The sequence below is a fragment of the Myotis yumanensis genome, unplaced genomic scaffold (assembly GCF_028538775.1).
Source record: "Myotis yumanensis isolate MYYU_CA2020_CCGP unplaced genomic scaffold, mMyoYum1.0.hap1 SCAF_19, whole genome shotgun sequence".
NCBI lineage: Eukaryota > Metazoa > Chordata > Mammalia > Chiroptera > Vespertilionidae > Myotis > Myotis yumanensis.
In genome coordinates this window covers 27,278,820-27,295,495 of record NW_027223770.1, presented here as the reverse complement: position 1 = coordinate 27,295,495, position 16,676 = coordinate 27,278,820, and the positions used below count along the sequence as shown (strand labels likewise).

The 16,676-nt window shown below is 61.9% G+C and overlaps 1 protein-coding gene across 1 annotated transcript in view; it reads right to left on the bottom strand.

Moving 5' to 3' along the window:
- DNAH10 (dynein axonemal heavy chain 10) overlaps window positions 1-16,676 on the bottom strand; it is a 63,273-nt gene that overhangs the window by 2,762 nt on the left and 43,835 nt on the right. Inside the window, exons 54-76 of the mRNA XM_070399638.1 lie at window positions 16,219-16,299; window positions 14,686-14,883; window positions 13,824-13,985; window positions 12,908-13,082; window positions 12,170-12,351; window positions 11,189-11,325; window positions 10,539-10,756; window positions 9,996-10,217; window positions 9,623-9,770; window positions 8,521-8,800; window positions 8,033-8,262; window positions 6,900-7,173; window positions 5,664-5,768; window positions 5,203-5,357; window positions 4,563-4,717; window positions 4,051-4,234; window positions 3,183-3,383; window positions 2,326-2,535; window positions 2,141-2,236; window positions 1,609-1,786; window positions 1,105-1,236; window positions 744-955; window positions 483-650 (exon numbers count right to left, since the gene is read on the bottom strand). Coding sequence (XP_070255739.1) covers window positions 483-650; window positions 744-955; window positions 1,105-1,236; window positions 1,609-1,786; window positions 2,141-2,236; window positions 2,326-2,535; window positions 3,183-3,383; window positions 4,051-4,234; window positions 4,563-4,717; window positions 5,203-5,357; window positions 5,664-5,768; window positions 6,900-7,173; window positions 8,033-8,262; window positions 8,521-8,800; window positions 9,623-9,770; window positions 9,996-10,217; window positions 10,539-10,756; window positions 11,189-11,325; window positions 12,170-12,351; window positions 12,908-13,082; window positions 13,824-13,985; window positions 14,686-14,883; window positions 16,219-16,299 — 4,103 coding nt within the window. The remainder of the gene's footprint in view (window positions 1-482; window positions 651-743; window positions 956-1,104; window positions 1,237-1,608; window positions 1,787-2,140; window positions 2,237-2,325; window positions 2,536-3,182; window positions 3,384-4,050; window positions 4,235-4,562; window positions 4,718-5,202; window positions 5,358-5,663; window positions 5,769-6,899; window positions 7,174-8,032; window positions 8,263-8,520; window positions 8,801-9,622; window positions 9,771-9,995; window positions 10,218-10,538; window positions 10,757-11,188; window positions 11,326-12,169; window positions 12,352-12,907; window positions 13,083-13,823; window positions 13,986-14,685; window positions 14,884-16,218; window positions 16,300-16,676) is intronic.

Here is a 16,676-nt window from a genome sequence, read left to right as displayed (position 1 = left end):
CCGTTTACCGACGGAACAAGACGTGCAAACATTCACACACAGCACCACGGAGAGCGCTCTTGGCCGCCTGCACCCAACCTCCCCTCCTCCGGGCAAGCGTCAGGGTTTCAAGGGCACGCACTCGGGCCTCGTAGGCATGCGCGGGGAGCAGGCTTGAGTGAGCACCAGGACACGGGCCAGGCTGTCGCCTGTGCCGGCAAAGGGAAAGCCCCGGTGACCACCTGGATGTCCAGCACGGGGAGGCCCCGGGTGCCCGTACAGTGGGCACCCCCAGAGGAGTGAGGCGGGTCTAGAGGGACTTAGATGGACAGGTGCCGAGACAGACTCTCCAGTGAGTGGGCCGAGCTGTGCCAGCGCCTTCAAGGTCTTCAAACAGGAAAAGGAAGAGACACAGATGTGCTGGCAGAGCACCGTCAGCCGCTAACAGGGTCAGCACAGGGGCGGGGTGGGGCGGGGTCCGCAGGGCACCAGCGCCCCCTCACCCAGGACGTGTACTGGCTGAAGCGCCGCAGGAAGTAGAGCATCCAGTTCCCGAGGGACTTCAGGGTGTCGGGGGCCAGCTTCCTCCAGATGTGAGGGATGTTCCCGATGAACAGCGACCTGGCCACGTCGTCCAGCTCGCTGCTCATGCCCACTTCCCCGGCCAGGGCCTGCGGCGGGATGGGGAGTGGCAGGCGGCGGTCGGGCCAGCCCTGTGGCGCGGGGAGCCTGGCGCCCAGCCGCCTGCCCGGGGAGCAGCTCACCCTCTGCAGCTCGGCCAGGGAGCGGGACATGCGGACCAGCAGCTTGTTGAAGCGCTCCAGCTCCTGCAGCAGCACCACCGACGTCGGGGTGATGCTCGCGCCCAGGTGCCTCCGGACCAGGTCCAAGTCGAAGACCTTGGGCATCTTGTTCTCGATGTCCTTGGCCACGTTGCCAATGTAATCCTCTCGGCTGATGCCGCTGCTCGATTCCCCTAAGGGCAGGACGCTTGTGAGGGAGAGCAAGGCGCCAGGCGAGGGGCGAGGGGCTGGGCAAGGGGGTGGGCAAGGCGGAAACTCGAGGGACCAGAGGCAGAGCCCTGCCTCACCCCAGGCCCTGGACACACCCCTCCGGGCAGACTACCTGTCTGAGGCTGCAGCTCCAGCAGGTGAGACCACAGGTCCCGGGCGGCCTGCGTGTAATACCCGATCTCGGCGTTGGGGTGGAGACCGAACACCTCGGGCGTGTTGGCCAGCGGCAGGGCCTCGATGGCTTCTACAGCACAGACAGTGAGGTCACTGTGTGCACCCTCCCTTTCGGACACACAGACGCACGCCCACTGCTCCGCGCACAGTTCCAAGCACAATTCTACCCCGTCCGCCCCGTCCAGCCTCACCTCCGTTTGTTATGAAACGGCTGTGACCTTCGAGGGGCCAGAATCTGACACATCTGCTCTCACTCAGGCCAGGAAATCAGAACCAACACTGTCAGCTCCGAGGCCCACACCCACCCACCAAGGAGGCCCCCTGCCGGCCCCGGGTGAGGGGACAGAAGAGACAGAAGAGCCCTCACGCTGAGAGCGCCAACACCGCTGAGATGTGGGCTCCCTGAGAAAAGACCTGGAGAGACTGCGTCTGGGAAACCCACCCACGAAGCGCTCCTTGGGGTCGCCCGCGCCTGCGGGGATCTTGTAGTCCACCTCCTTGTTGTGGAAGAAGTGGAAGGGCTGGAAGGTGTCGAAGATGAAGTCCCCCAGGTACTCGTCCATGTAGATGGTCAGGATGCGGCGGTCGAAGCTGTCGATGGCCCGGCCTCCGTACATGACCTGGGGTCCCGGGAGTGAGAACCGGCCGCTTTTGTATTAAAGAAACAGACAAGACAAACCGCAGAGGCAGCGCTTCCGCCTGGAAAGGTGACGCTGCTGTCCCTCCCATGAGCCTGCACAGCCCTGCCCCCAGACGGAGCCGGGCACTGCCCACTCCCAGGGACAGCAGCCTCGGGCAGGGAGCGGAGCCGCGTGCGGCCAGGGCTCTCGGAGGACAGACCGCTGGGTGTGAGCAGCGGGGTTCAGAGACCCAGGGCCCGGGCAGGAGGAGCAGGGCGAGTCCAGCTCCACGACAGGTCAGGGCGCCAGGCCACAGCCCCGCTCCCGCCCAGGAGGCTCCCCGAGGCCGCCTACCTCTCCAATCAGGTACTTGAGGCTGCCCCACGGGATCCGCGTGTCGCGCTGCTGGAAGGCTTTGGTCAGGTACGTGTTCAGGATCTCCATGCAGACCTGAGGGGGAGGGGGAGAGGGAGGCTCGCCGGCACGCTCCGGGGACACGGGGAGGAGGAGGACGTCCCGGGGAAGCGGGGGCCGCGCACCTGGAAGTCGGACTCGTTGAAGTCGTAGGAGACGTTCCAGCCGATCTTGCCGAACTTCCTGCGCTCCTGCACCACGGCGTGGAAGAAGGCCAGCACGTACACCAGCGGCTTGAACGCAGGGTGCGGGCAGTGCTCCAGCATCTCGTTCGAGATCTTGAAGTAGGTGGCCCTCATGTTGAGCTTCAGCCCGTTGGGCGGCTCCGTGACGACCTGGCAGAGGAGACGGAGGGGTGACGGACCCGCAGGCCTGCACGCAGCACGGGAGCGTGACGTGGAGGCGTCCTGGCTCTCCTCTCACTGCGTGGCCGGCGGCCCCTCCCTGAGCAGCGCCGTCTGTGTGAGGGGCCGGGAGCCCTGAGGAGCTGCAGGGTCTTCTCCGAGGCTCCGCCACGTGCTCAGCAGATGCCCCGAGAAGGCCCTACAGTCCCCTGACCGGGGCCTGGGATGGAAGGTGAGAGGAGCCACGTTTCCCTCTCGCCGCCCCAGAGACAGACGCAGAGCCTGTGCACACCGTGCTCTGGAGGAGAAGTAAATGCGCATAAACCACGAGGAGCTTCTGCACGGCCCCGAGGATGCGGGCGGGAGGCCTGTCCCAGGGGCAGCCGTGCAGACGGACCCCGGTTTTGTCTGGGCACAAGTGGGAGAGGCAGGCCTGGGAGCTGCACTGTGACCGGTCACTGTCACCCAAGCCAGGGCAGTGCTTCTCTGGGGAGGGAGGGAGGGAGGGAATTGGGAAGGGTGTGTGGAAGGTCCCAATCACATCTGATGTTTATTTATAACACACACACATGCACACACACGCACACACGTGCGCACATGCACACACGGTGGGTCCGCGGTGTCTGCCGGCGCCTGACCTTCAGGGACTTCTGCAGGATGCCGATGGGGAAGCCCTGGGTGGGGTCAGTGGTGAGCCACAGGCGGAAGTCGGGGTGGGGCTTGGTGATCCGCTCCAGGGACTTCTCCAGGTCCTTCAGCCACTTGACCAGAAGGTGGCAGTTCTGCAGCATCAGCCACTGCCCTCGAGCCACCGCTGTCTCCAGCAGCTGCAGGGCCACCTGCCCGCGGGGAGGGAAGGCTGCTGCCCGAGCCCCGCCAGCCTGGGCTCTCCCAGGGCCCGCCCTAGCCCCCAGCACCAGCAGAAGCGGAACCCCATCTCCTGGGGTTGCTCCCGGCCCCTGTGCCCTGGGCAGGTCCCCGCCCAGAGCCCCTTGGCCCAGGAGATCCCACTCTCCCTGCTCCTGACCAAGTATCAGCCCTGCCACGGGCGGAGACGCTCTGACCTGCAGGGGAGCTGCAGAGGTGGAGAAGGGACTGTGAAAGGGCATTGAAAAGAGCAGCACGCACTGACCACACGCTGGTCACCGCCCGCAGCCCTAACCCTAATCCTAACTGTAGCCCTGGCCCTAACTCTAACCATAGCTCTAGCCCTAACTCTAACAGTAGTCCTAACCCTAATCCTAACCGTAGCCCTAACCCTAATCCTAACCGTAGCCCTAGCCCTAACTCTGTAGCCCTAACCCTATTCCTAACAGTAGCAATGACCCTAACTCTAACCTTAACCGTAGCCCTATCTCTAACCGTAGCCTGAGCCCTAGCCCTGACACTGTTCAAGCACATGCTCTCGGCTTTGAAGGCCAGAAGCGGCTTGAGCTCATGTCGAGAGGCCCTGACATAACTCCTCCCCAGCAGAGGCCGGGATCGGCTCCTTCCAACCACCAGTACCTTCTCCTGGCCTTGCCCCATGGCGAGGAACTTGAGGCGGTTTCCCCCAAAGCCAGTTTGCTCGGCCAACTTCATGAGGTCGCTGGCAGGGTCAGAGCCAGGGCTCAGGATGAACACGATGGGCGAGTTCGGGGTGCTCTGCTCGAAGATGGCCTCGAAGCTGATCATCGGGGGCTGCACGTACCTGGGGAGAGCCGCTCCCCAGCGTTAGGGGGCTCCTGTCCGACCAGCGAACTGTCCCCGTGTCTACCACCCGGGACATCACCCCAGCTCTCGGCGCCGCCCGCCTCGTGTGAGGGCCCCGTGTCTGCACCCCACTCATGGCGATTGTTTCATTTTAACAACAGTGCGTCTCGCACACTGCGTTTCGCTAGCAGAGCGCAGTCGTGTGGCGATCGTTGCGCTCAAAGATGGCGCTGTGAGCTTCTCCAGCAGCTGGCCCGCCTCGGCCACCCGAGAGTGTGGGAGGGGGCCCCGCACAGAGGCCTCGCCAGCACCCGCACCGCACTTACTTCTCCCCCATGGTGACCGTCACGTAGTCGGTCACAGCCCGGTAGACCCGGTCCACGCGGAAGCAGCGCAGGATGAGCAGCTTCTGGAAGGGGGTGATGCTGCTGTCGTAGCCCAGGGGGAAGGGGGACTGCTCCAGCGCGTCCAGGTCATACCACTGGAAGGCAGAGGCCCCGTCACGTGGAGGCCCGGGAGGGTCGCCACGTGGGCAGCGCACGGACGCGGCAGTGTGCGCAGCAGCGTGGCTCCCAACACGGGCTGGGAAGAACGTCCAGGCCTCCGCTCCTCCGAGCTGTCCTGTCCCTCCCCGAGCTGTGCCCTTCAGGGAGGGCAGGTCTGCGTCTGAGTCACCGCTGGTCCCAGTGCCCATCAAGGGCGGGCCGCGGAGCTGCTCAGTGCTATTGCTTGGATGCCTGATGGGTGGGTGGGTGGGGCGGGCGGGCCTAAGGACAGACGATGGATGGACGGACGGACGGATGGATGAGCTAGCATTCCACCCGGGGATCAGAGGGCTCCGATTAGATCTGCATGGGCCCCTCCAGGAGTATCTCCGTCCCCGCAGGGAAGTCTGGAGACTGGCGTGGGCGAAAGGAGGGATGGGGGTGGGGGACAGGGCGGCGGGGAAGGGAGCGGGGGGCTCACCTCCTGCCAGACAGCAGGGTGCCTCTCCACATCGTCGGGGAGACTCCCGAAGTCCTCTGAGAACAGCTCCGACAGGAGCATGATGTCCTCCCAGCCCTGGTCGGGCAGCCACGCACAGGGCTTCTTCCGCTTGCTCTTCTCCAGGGAGATGTTTCCTAATCCCCACGGGAGGAGAGTCAGCCGCTGCCACCGCCGCCGCCACCTGCCCTGGGACCTCCCTCGCTGGGGCAGCCCCCCTGGGAAGAGGGGGCGCGGGCTCCCTGTGCCGCCCGTCAGGGCAGCCTCAGGCAGAGACGGGCGGCTCCCGTCAGACCAGGACCATTTCTGAGGCTGGAAAGGTCAACATGGAACCGAAACAGTCCCAACACGCGCGGCCGGAAGCGGCTCCAGGGCGGCCGGGGGGCCTGCTGTGTGGACGCACGGTCTGTGTGCGCATGCGCGAGTGGTCGAGGCCCCGGTACCTTTCAGGAAGAACTCGAGCTCCTCCTGGGGGACTCTCCCCTCCGCCTGCTCTATCTTGATCGTCATGTTGAAAGAGAAGAGTAACTTGTGCCTCTCAAACAGCCCTGAAGAAGAACAAGACGGACCCCAACTTTAACGTGGTTTCCAAACATACGCACCCTGTGTTCTAGCAGCACCGTTCACCACAGCTAAGACCTGGGAACAGCCTAGTGCCCAGCCCAGGTGAGTGGGTTAGAAAACGGTGGTCCACCTACACCATGGAATACTGCGCTGCTGTAAAAAAGAAGAAACTCCTACCACTTGCAACAGCGTGGATGGACCTGGAGAGCATTGTGCTGAGCGAAATAAGCCAGTCGGAGAAAGATAAATATCACATGAGCTCACTCATATGTGGGATATAATGATCAGCATAAACTGATGAACAAAAATAGATCCAGAGACAGAGAAGCATCAAACAGACCATCCAACCTCAGAAGGAGGGGGGTTGGAGATCAACCAAAGGACTCGTAGCTGCATCTGAGCATAACCCATGGACACAGATGGGAGGGGGGCGGGGAAGGCATGTGCTGGGGGTGGGAGCGGCTGGGGAGAGGCCAATGGGGGGAAAGGAGACGTAAGTAACACTTTCAACAATAAGGAATTTAAATACATTTTAAAAGTCATTTCTAAAATCAAGTTTCTGGCACACAGCGTGCTTCCACGCGACAAAGCCCCGGACGGGGCGGCCGCACTGAGCCCTCCCTGCGTGGGAAGTCCATGACCGAGTACAGGAGACACGGGCTCAATTCCATGTGCCGCCACGTGTGTGACTGCCCTACTACAGCCTGTGGAAGCAGGCGGGGCCGGGGAGCTGCTGCCGGCGGGCTGGGCTCTGCGGTGCAGGAAATACATCCCCCGCAGCCTCTGCTAAGGAGGAGGCTACACCCCAGAAGAAATGCGTTCCTGGGGGAAGTGTCCAAGTCAGTCTGTGATCTGAACGGTGCTTGGCCCGTGTTAGAGGGCGGGCTGCCTACCCGAGCCCTCTTGGAACCAGCAATCACCCGCAACCGTTTTCCTGCCCCACGGCATGGGCTGACTCTGTCCCACCCGCACCCATGGACAGAGCAGCCCTGAGCCAGGACCTCCACAGGTGCTGTATCCGGCGGCCCCCCCCTATCACCCGAAGTCGGGGCAGGATGAAGACCCCGGCCGGCGGCATGCCCGGCACGGCCGGCCTGGCCTGAGGGGGCGCTCACCTGTGCAGCCGTAGTTGTAGATGTTGAAGGTCAGCGTGTCCATGATGTTCCTGAGCCGCTTCATGAGGATGGAGTCGGGCAGCGACTTCTTGAGCGACAGCCCGAAGACGTCGAGAAAGGCGCTCAGGGAGTACTGGTACATGGTGGTCACCAGCGCCATCTCCGACAGCACGAAGAACAGGATGGCGCCCCGCCGCGCCGCTGGCCGGTAGCCGTCCCGCAGCCGGTCGATGTCCAGGGCCGTCTTCTCCGCCAGCTTGAGCTTCTCCGACACCTGCAGGAAAGGTGCAGGTTGCCAAGGAGACGGGACGCTCGCACCCCTAACCAAGGGGACTGTAAACAGGAGGCAGAGGGCGGGAGTGGGAGAGGCGCAAGAGAAAAAACAAGAAATGGCCCGTGGGGCGCTCCCAGGGCCCAGCAGGCGCCCGCCGTGGCGAGAGGTGGTGGGCACCCGCGGCTGGACCCCACAGCACCTCTCCCGACAGCCCCACATTTCACCTGGAGACGCGCAGCACCCCCATCTCATTCCACACGGGGCTGCACCCCAACTCCAGGACCCACCACGCCACGCAACAGCCCCCTGGGCCGTGGATGGTCACTGGGCGTGGGATTTAATGACTCTCGGGGCCTTCGTGATGGGGACACGGAAAGAGTCCCATGTCCCCCGGAGACTTGACCTGAACGGACACGAGCCAGACCTATGACACCATGGGGAGCTGGCTCCCAGGAAGGCAGAGAACAAAGCCAACCGCAGAAGGCCCAGCCCAGAAACGGGAAGGTGAGTCTGGGTGATAGGCTTGGCGTCCTGGATCCAGCCCTGCCTGAAGCTGGCACAGACCTTCCTGTTTTGTAAGCTGATAAACGCCTTCCAACGTCAGCGAAGGAGGTTGGGTTTCCCATCCCTCTCAAGGGCAAGAGGCTGACCTAAGGCCCAAGGGCCTGGGGAGACCTTTCAGACACCCTTCCCCACAGCGCCCCCCATAGGGGGGCCATTTCTCATCAGGCAAACCCTCAGGAGGCTCAAAGCCCGCGTCCAGGAGCACAGGTTGACGTCCTCCCGCCCAAAGCCCCCGATCCCAAGGCCCGGGACCCTGAGCGCAGCCGAGACGCGGTGCGCTCCCTGAGCAGCGGACCTCCGTGGCCTTGGACTTGGTCTCCTCCAGCGTCTGCACCAGCTCCACGTTGTCCAGCATGTTGCCCGTGGAGGTCGCCAGCTCCCGCAGCAGGGAGTCTTCCAGGTCCTTCAGCAGGTTCTTGTTCTCGCTCGTCTCCTGGATGAGGTGCTCCCGCTGCTCCTCCAGCTCGTGCCTCTCGAAGGCCACCAGCACGCTCAGCAGCTGGTCCTCCAGGCCTTTCAGAGTGACTGGGGGGACACGGGCGGCCTCACTGCTCTGTCCCCCGACAAGCGTGCAGGAGGCTGGTGATCAGTGACTCTCATCCTTGATATTTCTGTCTCTCTCCCTCCCCCTTCCTCTCTGAAATCATTAATAATATACATATTTTTAAAAGATGTGACTAAGAGCCTGATGGGGTCACTGAATGAAACGCGGGCCGTGAAGGCCTTGCCTCAGGTGGCGGCCGCCCTGGCCCCACCCGCATGCCCGGCGGCCCCGGCCCTTACCCGTGTAGTTGATGACCATGGCTTTCCCGAACACGGACGGCGTGTACCGAGGGTTGGCCAGCTTGGTGGTGAGGTAGAGCCGGAAGTTGGAGTCGTAGTCCACTTCCTTGTCGCCCAGGATGATGAACTGCCGGCCCTGGGAGAACTTGATGTTTTTCTCCAGGACGTTGTCGATCACGGGGTCGATGTACTCGTCCACGTCGTGGAAGAGGAAGGGCGTGCCGTACTTGATGGACATCTCCAGCAGCTTCAGGAAGTCGGGGTCGTTGAAGGAGGCGACCTGGGGGGCGGGAGGCAGTGCCGAGGGTCAGCCCCGGCCTCACACGTGGGGGTGGCCTTGGACTCCAAGCAGGTACATTCCGGGGAGCAAGGCCCAGGAACAATAAGGAAAAGGTCAAACTCAACGTCAGGGATTTGCTGACGATTTCAGCCAAGTGACTGGGCCAATCAGTATGAAAACATGACCATAAAACCCACAAACACCTGCACACGGATGTCTGAGCCGCACTCGCCACCATCGCCAACAAGCGGAGACAAGCCCCCCCGTGCCGCGGTGGCAGGTGAACAGGGTGTGGGCACAGCGGACACTGCGCGGCACCAACAGGAAGCAGAGGCCCCGCCACAGTGCGGGGGAACGTGGTGCGGAGTGAGAGGCTGGACACAGGCCAGCGCCTCTGTGACCCCTTCCCAGGGAGATGCAGGGATGGGGATCCGCGGACAGGAAATCTGTGAGTGGCCGCCAGAGGCTGCGGGTGAAAGAATGGGGGAGGGTGACGATGCTCAAGGACACAGCACTCCTTTGGGGGCGACAGACATGGACTCTGCTGGTGGTTACACCACTCGGTGAAGACGTAACGCCCTCTGTCTGCAGCCTCCGAAAGCAAAGCCATGGGACCCTCAGGGCCAGGCCCTGTGCTGTCGGGGAACGAAGAGGAGCAGAGCACGACCTGTGCCCTCAGCTGCTCACAGCCTCGGGGCAACACGCAGATCAGAGCAGAGGAACAACCGGGCTCCACCCGCTTCCTGACTCCACAGGGGGCTCACGGCCGGCATTTCGCTGGGCACTGCTGGGGCCAGGGTGCCGGGAGGGGCAGGGCCGTACCCGAAGGTTGTTTTTCTCCTCTTTTCTCTTGATCCAGTTGAGGGCCTGCTGCTGGGGGTCGATGCAGAGGGGGAAGCGGCTGGCCCGGGTGGTAAGGATGCCGTTCTGGATGGAGAGCTCATCGGGGGGCAGGCCCTGGGAGCCCCACCTGGAAGGGGCAGCGGCAGGGAAATCCATTTCTCTTGCCAAGTTGTGAACCAAGGACTAGGGTGGTGGGGTCAGCTTCCCAGAACAATCCACAGTCCCGAGACCGCTGGTCCCTCTTCGGTGTCTGGGCGCTGGCTGTGCAGGGCCCCCCCGTGCTGTGCCCTGCAGGGGCCGCCCGCGGGGCCCAGCTGGAGGCGCCCCTGGGCCTGCGGGCGCGGACACACACCTGCTGATCTCCACTTCGTCCGTGAGCAGGCTCTCCAGGCGGAAAGGGACGCTCAGGGGGATCTCCCGCTCCGTGATGTCCTGCTGCCAGACCTGGTTGACCATCTCGTTGCGGAACTCCCAGGTGAAGGCGCCCTCGTAGCTCAGGAAGGCCGCGCACAACAGGCAGTCGCCCAGCAGCCGGACACGCCGGTGCATCAGCTCGTCCAGGTCCCTCAGCCACCTGGCGCAGGAGGGCGCTGTGGTGAGCAGGCACCTTCCTGCACCCTCTAAAGAACATTCTAGAAGAACCAACTGGACCCACTGCTAACGGGGACACAGAGGGAAACATCGATGTGAGAGAGACACATCGATGGGTTGCCTCCCACACATGCCCGGACCAGGGCCAGGGGATCGAGTCTGCAAACCCAGGTACGTGCCCTCGACCACAATCGAACCCGGGACCCTTCATTCCCGACGCCCTATCTATCCACTGAGCCAAACCAGCGAGGGCTGAATCAGACTCTCCCCCCGTTTCCAGACGAGAACGCAGACGCCCGCCCACCTGACGTTCTCCGAGCCCAGCCCCGAGATGAGCTTGTCGGCGGCGATGAGCCGGCGCTCCATGATCTCCGCCTCCTCCTGCAGCTTCTGCTTCTCCAGGATGGCCGCCTCGTACTTGGCCCCCAGGGCCTCCAGCTCTCTCTGCAGCGCCGCCAGCTCGTTCTGGATCTTCTCCAGCTCCCGCTTCGTGAGGAAGTAGTTCCGCTCCAGCCTGGCCACCTACGGAGACAGTCGCGGGCCAGTGGGGAAGCGGTCCATGGCGGGCAGGGCCACACAGCCCCCCCGCCCCCCGGCTGACTCCGCCTGCTTCCTAACGAGGTCCGTGCCCTTTGGGGCCACCCCTGCCACGGCGAGACCGACCTGTGACTGTCGGCGACCGCAGCCCTCGACAACAACCTTGAATCTCTTTCATCCTGCTCTCTTCACACAAAATTGGAAAATCTTTAGGACACAGTTTCTGTCAGTTCCCATTAGGCCCAAATGAGAGCTGTAGTTTGTTTATTGGGGAGAAAATGTTTATGGGGCTTAAAATCGAGCTTCTCTGAGGGCAGAATTTGCCAGAATTCTCCCAGCAAAGCAGTGGGCACGTTAACTCTTGACTCCAAATGGGTCCCTCAGCGGCAGTGCTTGCGCCTGACGGACGGGCGATACCTTTTCTCTCTTGGGCTTGATCTCTTTAAAAACGTCGCAGTAGCTCATGACGGCTTCGACGAACTTCAGCATCCCCAGGCCTGCTTTGCTCACAGCCTCCATTTCTTCAATGGTGGTGTTGAGCGTCTTCAAGAGACCTGACGGTCAAAGGCGCCATGGCTCAGTGACGGGGAAGACTTGCCCGTGGACAAGGCACGTGACCGGGACCCAGGGTCCCATGGACAGCAGGGGGGGTCCAACCCTGAACATGTTTTAAGTCAGAGGATGTTTCAGATGTGACGGCACAGAACGTCCCATGACCCGGGCGCTGCCCTATGGCCGCGGCAGCCCCAGGGGACTCCCAGCCGGCGCCAAGGCCCAGAGCAGGGCGCTAACGGCTCGCAGGCCATTAGGGGTCACGGCGGCCTCTCCCGCCCCCCCACCCACAGCGCCTGGGGTTTCTGGGGTCGGCAGCCTTTGGTTTGTGTCTAAGTGGCTGCAGAAGTGCGCGGGGTGCCAGTGCTGAGCAGCGTTGGGGAGAACAGTGGTGCCAGGCACTCGTGCCGTCTTAGCAAAGACTGTTCCCCTCCCCTCCCACCCCCACCCCGGGCCCAGGCCTGCGGGCCAGGCGGGTCGGCACTCTGTGCTGAAGTCAGGGGCTGGCCGTGGGCGGTGCCGCCCGCCTCCACACCCTCCCCGCCAGGGACCCGCAGGAGAGCTTATGCGGCAAGAGGCACAAGAGGAAAGCTCAGGGGTTAGGCCGACTCCAGGCACCACCAGGCCTGTCGGGAGGCGCAGAAGGTGGCGCTGGTCTGAGTGCCAGGAGACGGGCCTGTCCTGCTTCCCGGGACAGCGCCACCATCTGCCTCCAGAACCCCCTCCATCCGCAGGGGCACGGGCCCCCCTGCCTGCGACAAGTCCCTCCTGGCTCTCCATCCCGGCCCCGGGACTGAGGTGCCCAGGGGAGAGCGAGCCTGGCCTTCCTGCCACGCCCACACGCACTTCGGATGTTCTTCACTTGGCCCTGGGTGATGGAGTCGAAGTCGATCTCCATGAGCGAGCGCAGGAAGTTGGGGTCGGACATCATGCCCTTGGCGGTCTTCCAGTTGAGCTCCTTGTAGCCCTTCATGATGAGGATGCACTCGCACACCGTCTGCACCTGCTTCGGGGGCTTCGCGAAGGACCTGGCGGACACGGGAGGCGGGTGAGCGCAGCCTCAACGAGGGTCCTGGCACATGCGCACCTGGAGCTGGGCCTCGGAGCGGCCATGCGTGGGGGCAGGAAGCCACGTCCCAGTGGTACTTGGGCTCCGGGGCGAGCTGCTCCGAGGGCAGGTCTGGGGCCTCACCCTTTGGCCGCGCCCCCCAACCCCCGCATCGCCCAGGACCCCCAGGGGGGGTGCTTTGCTGTCGTTCCAGCGGGTGCTACCCTGCGGCCCTGAGTGCGTTCCCATCGAGAGGACTGACTCACAGAGCACCCCTGCCCCCCACCCCCACCCCGCCACAGCCCGCTCTGGAGCCCAGTCTCCCTGTGGGAGTCAGCCTGGGTTCAAGGCCAGCAGCGCTGCTCCCCACCAGCTGGGGGCCTAGGGCCAGCCACCGCGCCGCCCGGGCCCCCTTCCCTCCTCTGCAAACGAAGACCATCCCCTCCGCGGGCCGCGCTAGCTCTGCCACGACAACCGCGCTGCTTTCCGGAGTGACGCTGGGGACGAGCCCAGCGGGAGGCGGCCCTGCCCAGTACCTGATCTCGGTCACATCCGACTTGTCCAGCTTCTGCAGCTCCAGCTTGGCGGCCTCCAGGATGGGCATGACCTCGGCGAGGGCCGTCTCGGCCTCGGCCTTCTCCACCGCGATGATCTTGTTCTGCTCCTCGATGTCTATGGCCTTCTCTTCCGCCAGCTTCTTCTTTTCCTCCGCTGGGGGCGGGGGTTAGAGAGGCGACTGGGTGTGGGGGACGGACCACTGCTACTGAGCCAGGGGCAGCCCTTTGGGGTCGTGGCTGGGCCACCGGGGGAGGTGATGCGCGTTGGCCAATATGGTGGCCTCGGGAGTCCCCCTAGAACACGGGTGCTCACGGGACACTGAGTCTCAACCAGGACTGCTGCTCGGACTGACCTCCCAGCCATGTCCCACCCGCTCCAGCCCACGTGACAGCCCCCGGCCTGCCTGCCCAGTGCCCGCGGACACCGTGCCCTCCCTGTCTCCTGCTCACTGGGACCTCTCTGCCTTTTCATCACCCTTTTCCCATGTGCTTTCAGGCCCAGCTCAAAAGCCACTCCCTCACGTGGCCCGCCCCCTGCTCCCGTCTCATCGCTCTGTATCTGCTTCCTGGCACGGGCTCGGCCTGGACTGTCACATCTCCCTGGCGGCTGACTGTGTGGTTCCCGCCCTAGCACACAGCACCTCCCGAGGCTCCCAGGAGGGACACTGGACCGAATAATGTTCCCCCCAAATGCACGCCCACCGAGAAACTCCGAACGCCGCCTAATTTGGAAAGAGTGTCTTTGTCAGACGGAGGGAAGAGGTCATGTGACGACAGGGCAGAGGTGGGGGGATGCATCTATGACCGAGGAATGCCCAGGCCTGCAGCCCCCCAGGGCCTCTGGAGGAGGCCAGCCTGCTGTGGGCTGTCCCCGCCGTGCCCGGCCCGCACTCACCGGTGGCTGTGTTGGTGACAATCTCTTCCAGCAGGGTCTCGCAGGCGGTGGACTTCTCGGCCAGCACGATCTTCTGCTCGGCCAGCTTCCTGTTCAGCTCGTCCAGCTGAATGGAGGCCTCCTTCAGCTTGTCCAGCCCGCCCTCCAGCCGCTTGCACTGAGCTGAGGACAGAGAGCGGCGTCCAGCAGCCGGGCGGCTGTTTCCAGCACCGGTGCCGGCACACCAGCGGCCTCGCGGCTCCGGGCCAGCCTGGGCTCGCCGGGAAACAGCCTTCTCATGAAATGTCAAGCATCGCTTGGCACCTCCACCGCCAGAGGTGTTGGGATGGCATCGGCCAGAATGAACTTAGTTCTGAAAACAGCCCTTGGTCTGGCCAAGGGTCACAGCGTTTTTGAAAAAGCATTTCCCAACAAATAAAGCACAAAAGGACTTAAACCAAAACTCAGGTAGAGATGACCTCTATGCAAAACTTTCAGGAGCGATTTTAAATTTCCCTTCCCTACGCCTGACTTTTAACCTTTGCACCATGTATACGTTACCTCTGCTTTAGGCTTGTCTTTTTCAATAAGAAATAAATCAGAAACTAAAAGCATCCGCCAGCAGAGCGCACTGCTGCCGCCGTCTCTCCAGTCTCAGGGCACTTAGAGCTGAGCAGGTTCACAGCCCAGCACCGGAAGGAGAGGTCAGGCGTGCCGGGCCCTGCCACACAGGAGAGCCCCTGGAGAGCAAACCCCAGCTGGGTCTCGCTCCGCCTGGGCCCTGCGCACGCCTGGCCTCACTAAGCAGCGCCGCTCACACAAGGTTGGGGTGTGGATCGCCGTAAATGATGACACGCCTGTAGCCACCCGCTCCCAGGCTCACCTATGTTATTCTGGGTTTTCTCATCCAGTAGTTTCGAGTACGTGTTAATGAAGTCAAGGTAGTTCTTGGGAGTGACGTAGTTGCTGCGCCTCAGCTTCTGCAGAAATTGTTTGCTGAACTCACCCACGGACCCGTGCACCAAAACCACATGTTCCACCAGATCTTCTATGTGTTCTTCCGGGATCATCGTATTAGGCCCTACGGAGGGACGGACGGAAAAACGAGCCTCTTCACGAAAGGACAAGAGCAGCTCCTCGAAAAGTTAAATGAGGATTCCCACGGGACCCAGCAATTCCGCTCCTGCTGTGTCCCCCAAAGAAGTGAAAGCCGACACAAGCAGATTCTCGGACGCTGATGTTCACCGCAGCGTGAGTCACAACAGCCGAAGCAGAAGTGACCCAAGTGTCCACCCACGGACGACGGATAAACGTGTGGTCCATCCACGCAATGGAATGTTCATCAGCCTTAAAGAGGGAGGCTCGCCCGGAAGCATGCTACAGGAGAGCAGGCAGAGGGACAAGCGTTGTGTGACCGGACTTATGTGAGATATCTAGATCAGGCACATTCACAGAGACAGAAGGCGATTAGTGGTGACCGGGAACTGGGGGAGGGAGGAGGACGGAATCGGGGCTGAACGGGCACGGTGTCAGTGTCACAGGAGGAGAAACGTTCAGGACGTGGTGGTGCTGGCGGCACAATGTGGACGTACTTAATGCCACTGAGCTGTATATTTAAAAGTGGTTTAAAAGGCAAGTTTTATGTTATATGTATCTTACCACCAAAAAAGTGATATAAAATGTTTTTGGAAGAACAAGAGCCATTGTCACTTGCTGGTGGCCCCTCCGGGCCACGGTGCTGATCCACACTCCGAGATGCTCCTCTCCTGGCCCCTCCCACACCTGCACTCCTCACAACAGGGACTGGTTTGCTGACTATGTATTTACAAGGTGACACTTTACTTATTTACTCCTAGTTGCTAATCCTCTCCCGAGGATCTCTCCATTGATGTTTAGGAAGATTGGCAGGCTGAGCGGTTGAGTGTCCACCTGTGAACCAGGAGGCCATGGTTTGATTCTGGTCAGAGCACATGCCCAGGTTTCAGGCTCGATCCCCGGTGTGGGGCATGGGGAAGGCAGCCGATCCATGATTCTCTCTCATCATTGAAGGTTCTCTCTCCCCCTCCTTCTCCCTTCCTCTCTGAAATCAATAAAAATATTTTTTAACACATTGCGGACGGACTATGAGAATTCTCGCTTCATATGACAGTGTTTTACAAAGTCTCATACTTTAAAAAGATACTAGCTTGTAATAAAAGAACATGTAATAAATAACTCCAAAATGCAATGGTTATTTAATTTTAAGGCGTGCCTTTAACATTTATGTAAAATGCTTTTTGTACTCGTTCAATAGAAACTTATCTGGCACTGGGTAAAGCTGGCAATAAAACCACTGGTCCGCCATGTGTTAAAAGAAGGCGGTCACAAACTGCTCAGTTATACCACTGATGTGGTCCCCGTCTTAGCTGCCACTTACCTAAAAAGGACTTGGCGACCGCATGCAGGGCCTGGGGCGGCCAGGGCATGAACCAGTCAATGCCAGTGTTATTCACCAGACCTTGAAAGCAGAGAAACAGAGGGTCGCTGTGCAACCCGGACCCTCAACACCAACACGTCTTCCGTTCCCAACACACGGGTGCCCGAGAGTAACTCAGCCGCTGCGGGTGGCACCAGCCCAGCACTGCTGACACGTGGGCAGTCTGCAGCCCCCTGGCCTCTCTCGGTGGTGTACCTGCCAGCCCAGCGCTGACAACCCAGCTGCCCGAGGGCACTGCACCTCCCACCGGCTGGCACCATTCTGACACAGGGGAGGCAGCAGAAGTGCTGCTGAGCCCACCCGGCCTCGCCCTGGGACTGTGAGCATGTCCTGCTGCAAGGACATCACCCGCCTGCTGGCCCCACACTGCGCAGTCCGAAGCCCAACCCACGACACGG